This window comes from Struthio camelus, chromosome 3 (genome assembly GCF_040807025.1).
Source record: "Struthio camelus isolate bStrCam1 chromosome 3, bStrCam1.hap1, whole genome shotgun sequence".
NCBI classification, from domain to species: domain Eukaryota; kingdom Metazoa; phylum Chordata; class Aves; order Struthioniformes; family Struthionidae; genus Struthio; species Struthio camelus.
In genome coordinates, this window is record NC_090944.1 from 114234390 (window position 1) to 114244843 (window position 10454).

The 10454-nt window shown below is 45.3% G+C and overlaps 1 protein-coding gene across 1 annotated transcript; it reads left to right on the forward strand.

The window, feature by feature from the left end:
• Positions 1 to 488: 488 nt before the first annotated feature.
• ATF3 (activating transcription factor 3) lies at positions 489 to 10224 on the forward strand. The gene is made up of 4 exons (XM_068939796.1): positions 489 to 676; positions 4905 to 5148; positions 6123 to 6230; positions 7187 to 10224. Exons 2-4 carry the CDS (start codon positions 4909 to 4911, stop codon positions 7382 to 7384), a joined length of 546 nt encoding a protein of 181 aa, XP_068795897.1. The 5' UTR covers positions 489 to 676; positions 4905 to 4908; the 3' UTR covers positions 7385 to 10224.
• The last annotated feature ends 230 nt before the right edge of the window (positions 10225 to 10454 follow it).

Consider the following 10454-nt stretch of genomic DNA (forward strand, 5'->3'; position numbering starts at 1 on the left):
TCGGCGCGGCGCGGCTCGGCTCGGCGCGGCGCGGCTCGGCTCGGCACGGCACGGCACGGCTCGGCTCGGATCGGCGCGGCTCGGCTCGGCACGGCTCGGCTCGGCTCAGCGCGGCACGGCTCGACTCGGCTCGACTCGACTCGGCTCGGCTCGGCTCGGCTCGGCTCGGCTCGGCGCAGCTTGGCTCAGCGCGGCACAGCACGGCGCGGCACGGCTCGGCGCGGCTCGCTCGTCTTATGGTGCGCGCTCCGTGCCGCGCCGGGCCGGGCCGGGCCGGGCCGAGCCGTGCGGAGCCGTGCGGTGCGGTGCCGCCCCGCCCCCGGGCCGGCGGGGCCGCCTTGCATCACCGCCGCGGGCCCCCGCGCCCCCCCCGCCGCCCTCTCTCCCGCGGCGGCTATTAATAGCATGACATCAGCCCGGGACTCGCCGCCAGAGTAAATACCAGCGCTGCCCACTCGGCTATATAAGGGGGGTGATGCAACCGCGGCGAGAGGCAGAGGCGCGGCGAGCGGTGAGCGGGCGCTGCTCTCCCGGCGGCGGCGGAGCAGCAGCAGCAGCAGCAGCGCGGACGGCGGAGCGCGGACTGCCGCGGCCGGGGCAGCGCCGCGGGGCAGGCGCGGAGCCCGCTCCCTCCGGACCCTCCCGGGGCTGGGAAACCGGCGGCGGCGGCAGAGAGGTAGGTGAGAGCGGAGACGGTCGCGGGGACCCCTGGCCGGCGGGGGCGCAGCCCGCCGCGCTGCCGCCCGCCGCCCGGCGCGGAGAGGCGCCCCGGGGCCGGTCCCGACGAGCCGGGCGGAGCGGAGCTGGGACCGGCGCCCCCGGCCCGGCCGGGCCCCCGCGCCGCTGCCGGGGGGAGCCCGCCGGCCGCTGCCCCGGTGGCGGCAGTGCGGGGCGGCCCCGCGGCTGCTGCCCGCGCCCGGCCCGCGGGGATGCCCGGTCCCGGCTCCGGCGGCGGCGGCGCCCTGGGAGCGGCAGCGAGCGCCGTGCGATCTCGCCGCGCTCACTTTTCCCTCCGTGCCGGTGACCGCCGCGGAGAAGAGCGGTTGCTGAACTGTTGCCTAATCGAGTCAGGCGTGACACAACAGAAAACTTGCTAGAGAGAAGGAGTTTCCTGCCCGAAATCGATTCCCTTCGTAGTAAGAGCGTTTGAGGAGCTGGAAGCCAGCAGAGAGTGACTCGGGAATGATGTGGGATGTCAGAAGGCTTAAGGTCAACCAGCGTGCACAGAGGTTGCGAACTGTAATTGCCCTTAATGCTATTTAAGATTAACCTCAATGGTTATCGGGGTTTATTGCATCAGCACCAGAGGAAAAGGAATTTGTGTGAAGAAATAAAACCAAGAGGCTCAGTCAGCCGTGTACAGCTAAGCCAAAGAGAAAAGACTTGAAGCAGTCACTTATAGTATCAGTATTAAACTACAATACGCTTAAGTAATAGAGCCGGGGACCTCACAGCTAGGCACTGCATCCTGAAATTAAAATATTGTCCAACGAGATGTAAAAGTTCAGTGTAGGTGGAAGGAATCATCAGTAAAAGAACAAACAAAAAGTAGGGAGGGAACAACTCTCTAAAGTTGTTTGAGCCTACCAGAATTTGGAGGGAGCCATTAAGAGAAAAGCTGTTAACTGTCGAACTAGGGATAAGGCAAGGAAGCATTAACTCACACTGGGAGGGAGCTGTGCCTTTACCGGCCAGGTCTGTGACCTGTTCAGCACCTTCAGCAGCCAAGGGTTTCAGAGGTGTTCGGGGCAGCCTGGAGCCCAGGGCCACGCGCGCCCCTGCTCTGGCAGAGCAAACAGCAACGCTATCGGAAAGGCCCCAGTGTGCTCACCCTGTAAGGTTAGACAGTCCTGTTCCTGGTATTTCCCCAACTGTTTTAGGTTCTTTACAAACCCGAAGAAAATGGTACACTGCTTTTGATAGCTTATCGAGAGAGATAACGTTTGGACAAAAACTGGGAGAAAGGAAGGGAGGGCAAACTGTTGCATTTTTTTAATAACAAAATCTAATTTTTATTCTTGTAAAACATTTCTAAAAGCAGAACTCTTCTTCAGAAACAGGAAAATATCTACCTTACTGTTAAGAAAAGGAAATCTATTTAGCCTACTAGGTAGCTTTGAGACAAGGCTGAATATTTTTATTATTTATACCATGGTGGGTCCTACAGCTCTCAGGGCTGGAGAGGAGCCCTACCATGCTAGACACTGTCCACAAGCCCTGCTGCGGAGCCCCGAGCAGCGAACCGGCGGCACATAGCTCCACGAAATGGGAGTCGGCTGATGGCAGAAATCCTCACGCAAACCTCAGCCCCCCGGTAGGCCCTCCCTTCCCTAAAGTCTGAGTCAATAGAGGTGCCTTTCAGGATGTTGAGAAGGTCAGTGAGCTGCTCCGGCAGGAGAGCAGCAAGTTTCTACAGCCAAGGACACTTCCTTCTCCGTGCTTCCCCTTCGGGTGGCCACCTTCCCACTCCCCTTTTTTCTTTTTAAACCGAGGGGAGACCGACTGGAGTACCTGAGGATATTATAGTACAGTACAGTACTTACTGCTGCCAGTGCTACCCTTAGCACTAACAGAAATCCGGTGTGAACAGTGTTTCTCAGGCACTTGGCTGAAATATGAACATTCTTGGTTTCCTCTGGTGAGGAATATATGAGTAAAGGAATAAACCACCAGTGCTGGGAAACTGTGAGCCCAATTAATTATTTTGTAGGTTGTTACTGTTAATTTAAGAGTCCTGATTTGAGTGCATTAAACATAATTGACGTTGTCAAATGGAACCATCTCCGGGAGCCAAAGAGACTGACAGTCAGCAAACAGAGCTGCTAGCAATGAGGGGTTCAGCGCTATCTGGACTTAGCCTGTTTCAATGTGTTGAATGGTTGCCTGTTGGTAAATGGTAGATAATGTTGGGAGAAGTTTAGCTGGAAATTATAGGGATGTTTCTGACTTGTTGGAAAAGAGTAACTGCTTGCTTTCTGAAATTATAGGATTAAACTGTATCAGTACTTTAAACGTGACTCATGAGCAGGGGCTTTCTGGAGAGAATTACATAAATTTCCCAAGGTCTCTCTGAATAACAAATTGTTCCAAATAATTTCCCCGTCTTTAGTAACTAAAGGTGAAATCCGGGCCCCACTGAGGTCAACAGAAAAACTCCTTTTGACTGCAGTAGGTTCAGGATTTCACCTCCAGAATGTGGGAAAACTTCGGCTATTCTGTGGTCACCGAGTCTGAAAGCGAGGGGACCTGTGCAGCCGGACAGTGTCATTCTCTCCCATCAGGCAATTCGCTGTCCTCAGGATTTGTATTTACCTCACTTAGCAATGAACCAGCCTCTACTCTGACTTACAGCAGGGTGGATTTACGGTACACTTTTAGATAGCTCTGAGCAAAATCTATCTTCCTGTCAAGGCGCGTGATGCCCAGACGTTTCTTGCTGTGTTACACAGGTAGCATACAGGGAACTGTGCAGCTCTGGGCTGACTATGCGGAAATTTAACTTACCCACATTGCTACCCTGAGGCAGCTACTTGCTTACCTGCATTAAGTTAATTATAATTGACTTTGCTGTAATTATTGCAATTCTAGTCAAGAGTAGATAGCACATATTGTAATTACCCCAACAGCTATTTAAAAAAGAAAAACCCCAAAACAAAAAAACAGAAACCTACACAAATGAGGAAAAGGAAAAACAGCATGGTCAAATCCAATTTAAAACAAGTTGCTTTATGCATAAGAGGAGTAATATAATCTGATTCCATATGGATTTGCAGCTTTTGTCCCTCAGCCCAGACCTGTTATGACACCTCTTCTGGGCGAGGGACAGGGCATGTCGTGCAGGGCCGGGTGCGCTGGCCGGCTGGGGCACCCGTGGCGTTTGGTGGCTTGCTGCTGAGCTCTGCCTGCCTCTCCCTCAGCGGGGACACCATTTTTCACAAAGCGTGTAGGGGGCCTTTCTCCCTCTTCCAAATTCGGTTGTCGTTGCCCAACCAGCTTAAAAAATACATGAGGATGACTAAGAAGAGGAACCCGGAGAGCACCGTGGGCCAGGTTCATTTCCTTAGGAAAATTGCTAGAAATAAGGGAGAGGTTTCTCCATGGGTGTCTATTAGCATAATTCCGCTGAAGTCTCTTCAGTTACACTGTTTTATATCAGCAGGAGATCTGGCCATAAATATTTAAGAATTTAAAACCCTTGTGGAGGGCATTTGAGGACAGTTTCAGATTTTACAAGAGCAAAGGAATGAAACAAATGACTTCACATTCTTCATGACTTCTTGCCCCTAGCTCAGTCTGTGCTTTGAAAGTCCATCTTCATGTTTGTGCCAACTCCTATTTAGGAGTTTATAACCAGATCTTAACAGTCTTGTGTAAAAATGAACATGATGATTTTCTGGCAGGTTCTGCCCTTGCTCAGAAGACTTCAGCTTCTAGTAGAGCTGTTCTAACTTTACCTAAAGGTAGCTGAGATCAAACTTTGCTCTGTCCTTTTCAAGCTGGAATTTGATGGTTTAGCTCTGAGGATGGAGATACTCCTAACCTGATTCTGTATTTTAAATAATAGTAATGTTTGCCACACATTACCAGTGTAAAGCTTCACAGCACGTACACGTGAACATTTTTTCCGTCTTAAATTTCAGAACGATCTAGCAATTGTTTGATGTGCTAAAATTATTAAATATGAAATTGAAGTTGACCTAAGGCAGAAGTTTTTGCTAGTGATCAAATTGTTAATTGCTTGACTCCAGTGAGAGATGGCGGTATGTAGGGAATGTGGGTTGAAGCAATGCAAGAAATACAGTCTTATTTCACAGTTTAAAATATGCCTCTAGCAGATGTTTTTTGCCTTTCTAAAGTTGTTGAAAGACTATTATTATCTCTTTTTTTTTTTTTTTACCTTTCAGCAAAATGATGGTCCAACACTCAGGCCAGGTATCTGCATTAGAAGTCAGCGCCTCCGCAATTGTTCCCACTTTGTCCCCTGCAGGGTCACTGGGGTTTGATGATTTCACAAATTTAACCCCATTGGTGAAAGAGGAACTGAGATTTGCCATTCAGAATAAGCGTCAATCCCACAGAATGTCTTCCACACTGGATACAGTGACAGTTTCTGAAAGGCCAGTTGAAACGTCAGTCATGAAAACAGAGGTATGGTTCTTTAAAATGCATGTCAATGTGACTGAATAACTCTTATATAAAAATTTCACCGTAAGACCAATAATTATATCAAACGCCGACAGCCCTCCCCACCATCTAAACGCGTTCGTCTGTTCGATCCTTCAAAGCCTGTTGCTTGATTATTCTGTAGGCACTTTTGGAAAACCCTATGGTATTTCTCATTTCACTTAAGGGCTGTAGTTGAATGTTTTATCTTTAATTGTGAACCTAAGGACGATGTTTTACGGTGACTGGAGCAAGCACTAACCTGGTTTCTCTGCCTGCTTGTGGCCGCAGTTTTACTTCAGTGCGGGCGGTCCAGTAGGCTCCACATGGGCTGCCCTGAGCTAGACGCGGCTGTGCTTTGGCCACGCTAGTTTTTCACTCCAATAGTCTCAGTGAAAAAATATGTCGCGTATGAAATGATCGACTAAATTAGGGATATGTCTGTACGTTGGTTTCCATCAATTACTGCTGTTGCTGTTATCATGAACCTCCTAATGAAAAAAAAAAAAAACAACTTAAGGGGATATTCAATGACACTCCTTTATGTGTGCTGCCTTTGGCCCCCTGTACTCGCCCTGTCTCATCCTTGCTTTCATCTTCTGCTCTGCTCCCTGCACCCCTTGCTCCTTTTCTTCCTTGGAAAACTCAAAGTAGCCTGGCCGGCGTGGGAGAGACACTTGGCAATTTTTCTGAATACCATTGATTTTTAAAATGAGCCGTCGCATGGATTGCATCCATCCGAAGTCCAGTCAGTTTTTTTTTATTGACAATTTTAATGGAGTTACTACTATTTTATGGTATTGCAAGCAAGGTCAGAACCATGTCCTTATGTAACTCATGATGTGAGTGCTAACACCACTCTCTGCATTGTTTCAAAATACGCAGAAGTTATCAAAATGCAGATAGAGTATTTACTATATCTTACTGATTGTGTGTATGTATCTATTTTTCCTGGCTAGTTTACTCCTGAAGAGGATGAAAGAAAAAAACGAAGAAGGGAGAGGAACAAAATTGCTGCTGCAAAGTGCCGAAACAAAAAGAAGGAAAAAACAGAATGCTTGCAGAAAGTAAGTTACTAGCTGCAATTTTTCTTGCTCCTTCATCCTGCCATGATCTGAGTAGATAGTACAGCAGTACTGTCATAGTAGGAAGTGCAGAAGGATGTTACCAAAATCTCTGCAAAACCTTCATAATCTTAGCTGTATTAAAACAAGTGAACATACTATATATTAAATATAGACCTGGTTAAAACTGGAAGAAAGGGAAAGCATGGCAGCAGTGGAAGAAGATTACTGTTTCAGAGATCAATATTTTCTATGGGAATAACATTAATTTGAATGTGTACATTGAACAAAAAAAAAGGGGGGGGGGAGGAATCAAAATCCCTTTTCACGTAATATCTGCCATAGAGCCCAACAAGCCTACAGACACTCACAAATAATCTCTGACGTCCTTATGAAATGGGTGCTGTAGTAGCTTAGCCATGAAATTCTGTCCTAAAACCGCAGCGGTGGCTGCACCTGGTCTGCCATGAGCTGAAGGTAGATTACAGCGGCATCAGGCCTGTCTCTGCTCCTGTATCCAGGGTAGGGAAAAAAGCTATATTCTTGCTTAGTTAGCTTCATGTGGGTTTACAGATATGTGACATGACATTCCAGGGAGTTAATAGGAGGTATAGATAATTTTGGGTCAATTTTTGACCCAAAAAGTTCAGAGTAACTCCGCAGAAGATAGCAAGATTACTCTGCATGCGTACTGTTGTAAATGAGATCTGAATTTGACTCTGCAACTTCCGTTACCCCTCTAAAGGACAAAGAAGGCAACTGGGAATCTGTTTTTCAGACTACTATAAATTGAGGGGGGGTGCATAGTTTCACTATTACAGGGCTCTAAGAACATGTACTTTTCTTCTCAGCCAGCCATATGTTTTCGCACTGATAAAAGACCGCAACTATTAGGCAAACATTGCAATCAGCTACTTAAAACAGGCAGTCTAATAGTCGTGTCTGTACTTTGTGACTAGGAATCAGAAAAGCTGGAAACTATCAATGCAGAATTAAAAGCCCAGATTGAAGAGCTAAAGAATGAGAAGCAGCATTTGATATACATGCTAAATCTTCACAGGCCCACTTGTATAGTCCGGGCACAGAACGGAAGGACACCTGAAGATGAAAGGAATCTTTTTATTCAACAGATCAAAGAAGGAACATTACAAGGTTAAGTGACATGGCAAACATGGAAGTATTTATATTATATTTTAAGAGCTACCAGAATCCATGGAGGATCTGACTTAATGTGTAGGATTCTATTAGTCAAGAGCCTTTAGGAAGGGCAGATTGCTTTCTTACGCAGAAAGAATCATTTTGGCTTGACAGCGACTCTTCCCCTCGGAAGATCCGGTCTCAATCAAATTGAAGCATCTTCTGCCTCAAATATAGGTTTTGCACCTGTCATACTTGCTGTTCCTAGGAGCTACAGACGACAGCTTCAGAAGTTTTAGCTCTCTGCTAGTATACAGTATCTGCACTCACGACGTTTGTGCTAGAACACTATGACTTGCAATGATGCACGTGGTACAGACAGCTGTGCTGGATGGACACTATCTTTCCTTATTGCTGGTGGGGAAAGCAGACTGAGAGTATTTTTTTAAAGTTTTGAGGTTTCCAGGAGGATGCTTTCTGGCAGAATGTACTGATACGTAATACTGCATTCTAACCAAACACGTACACACACACACACACAGACACACACACACACAGACACACACACACACAGACACACAGACACAGACACACACACAGACAGACACATACACAAAAAGCCTTTAGTCCCAACTAAGCTTTGTAATTTTTTTTTTTCACAACACTTGTGTGGGTTTCTTCTGTGACTCATCTCAGAGACTGAATTTGAAAAGTTTGGTAGGTGCGACAAAGCAGTGTTTCTTGCAAAACATCCATGTAGCTAAGTTTGTGCTTTATGAGCTGGAACCCCACCTACTATCCTTTGGGGACTATAATTTTTCCTTGAGTTGCTGGAGAGCATTTTGTACTACCACTTGGTGACTGGGTGGATTGGACCCTCTGGAGAGAGGAAACTATGAAGGGATTATGATAAGGGTTTTGCCAGAGTAAAGAACTGCAGGACTGAATCCCAGGCTTGTGAATCATGAAAAATAAAAAAAGACATTTTAGTCTAGGATCTGATCCTGCAAGCCTTAAATCATGCGTCTAGGCCTCTCTCAGAGAAGAGGTTCTATGGACTTCAGTAGGTCTGGTTATACAGATAGCTCTTGCAGACTTAAGGGCATGACAAAATCTTGTCCAGCCTTGTCAGGATTACTTCCTATTACTGATGATTCCGAGCGGAAAAATATGATTGCAGTTACTTTATTTCACATTTGGGTGGCAACTTCAGTCAATCGGAAGTGTTACTTAGAATCTGAAGGAGGCAAGAGTTTTGATGTCGTGAATAATTGTTTTTCTTTTTTATTAAATACTAACCTTAGATGTTTCTGAACTGGTAGAAGAGCTGCTGGACAAAACAGTTGGAGCTATGAGTGTTTAAATTCTGATGTTTCTGTGAAATTCTCAGATTGTTTAATCCTATAAAATATATCCTTACAATTTTCTGTAAAAGAAAATATCCTTATTTATCACTAATATCCTCATGAGTAAAGTTAATAAATACTGCAAGCAAGATAAAACTGAAAACACAAGTGTTGTGCTGTTTTTTTGCTTTTATCTCTTGGTGTTTAATATTATATATTCCTAAACTTCAACAGTTGTATTTGAGACACCACTATTCAAAACCCTCAGCCCTCATCTTTTCCTCAGATGAAGTGCTGTGTATCTTGAGTGATTGGATGCAGAGATTAGACCTTCCAAAATTTTGTATCTTCACGAGTGGTGTCTAGCTGCTCAATGCCACAATTTAAGCAAAGCAGACAATAAGAATGGAGCTTACAGTACATAATATTTTACACCAGTTATGCAGTGTTGAAATTACGTTTTTATTCTAAAGGCTAAACTTAAAGATACCTCAGCCATAAGCTTCTTTCTTTGCAAGTCCCGGTTGAGTCTATCAGATATCATACCTGATCCTTATATGATCTTTATATTCTGCAACAGAACTTCTTAGTACCTTTCCTAAGATCTGGATATATTGTAATGTCCTACAAACTATGTCATGTTTAAAAGATATGTACTTCATGTATTTGAAAAGTGAATGTATTAAAAAGACAACATATTAGGTCTGATTCTGTCCTGAGAATCCACTTTCTTTCTGTACGTTGGAAGCAGCTTCCATTGACTTCAGTGAGAGTTTTACTCACGTCCTGGAGGCTGAGTGTGGAGCCTCTGCTGCACCTTCACTGGCTTAGAGGGAGTGACTTGGGGACTCAGTGGGGCCACTTGTTTGTCAGACAACAGATGTACGTAAAGCCCATTACAATAGCCTTGTCCAGCGAACACTCATTGGTATTTGACGTCTGTCGTATGGAAGTACAAAACTGAGGCATCAACACGATACCATGCTCCTTGGCTTTGCCCTTTGTATATCAAATGCCAACAGACAAAAGAGTTTGTCTCCTATGCCGCTGTAAAGCGTTACCGCAGAGACTAGAGTATAGTCACAGAATTCGTGTCCCTCCTTTAGGGAATTTGTATGGTTGCTCTTAACCGTATCACGGCTGACGCAGGCGTCATGCTTTTGTTGCTTGATGTTATTTACTTAGCATGCCAAATGTTAATACGGTACCACTACTATTGTCAGAATAAAATTATTTTTATTTCTTTATATGTGCAGTCATAGCTGCTTTCTACTGTGTGTATGTGTGTGTGCATGCGTGCACCTGCACGCTAATCTGGAAATGATGGTACTGAAGTCAATTTGACTATGCCCAAGAAAAGAGTGTTTAAAAAGCTAGAAAGGAGCCGTCTGTTGCGTGAGTTTTCTAAAAGTATACTTTATTCAGGAGAACTTTTAAAATGCATTAAAAGCAATTTGTTTTCTATTCTCAAGTTTGTTTTGATACTTTAATAAAAAATAATTAATATATATTTACTCATGTGTCATTTAATTCATTCTAAGTTTCAAGGTCCAGGTCCATTTTCTTAGAACAGCGCTATGATATTAAAAAAAAAACCCACATTTAATAGTTTTTCAACAATAAGCTTCTTATAAAGTAAAACTGGTACTGTTCACTGATCCTCAGGATATAAACAACGTTTTGTTATTGCAAGGTTGATCGTGAATACCAGGCTAATTTCTTATTCATGGCTCAGGGGTTAGAC

What these genes read in the sequence shown, in the direction of transcription:
- ATF3 (XM_068939796.1), top strand. Translation starts at nt 4,909, where the DNA reads ATGATGGTCCAACACTCAGGCCAGGTATCTGCATTAGAAGTCAGCGCC. An exon ending in CGTCAGTCATGAAAACAGAG is followed by an intron (nt 5,149 to 6,122) that starts GTATGGTTCTTT and finishes TTTCCTGGCTAG; the next exon opens with TTTACTCCTGAAGAGGATGA. An exon ending in AAACAGAATGCTTGCAGAAA is followed by an intron (nt 6,231 to 7,186) that starts GTAAGTTACTAG and finishes CTTTGTGACTAG; the next exon opens with GAATCAGAAAAGCTGGAAAC.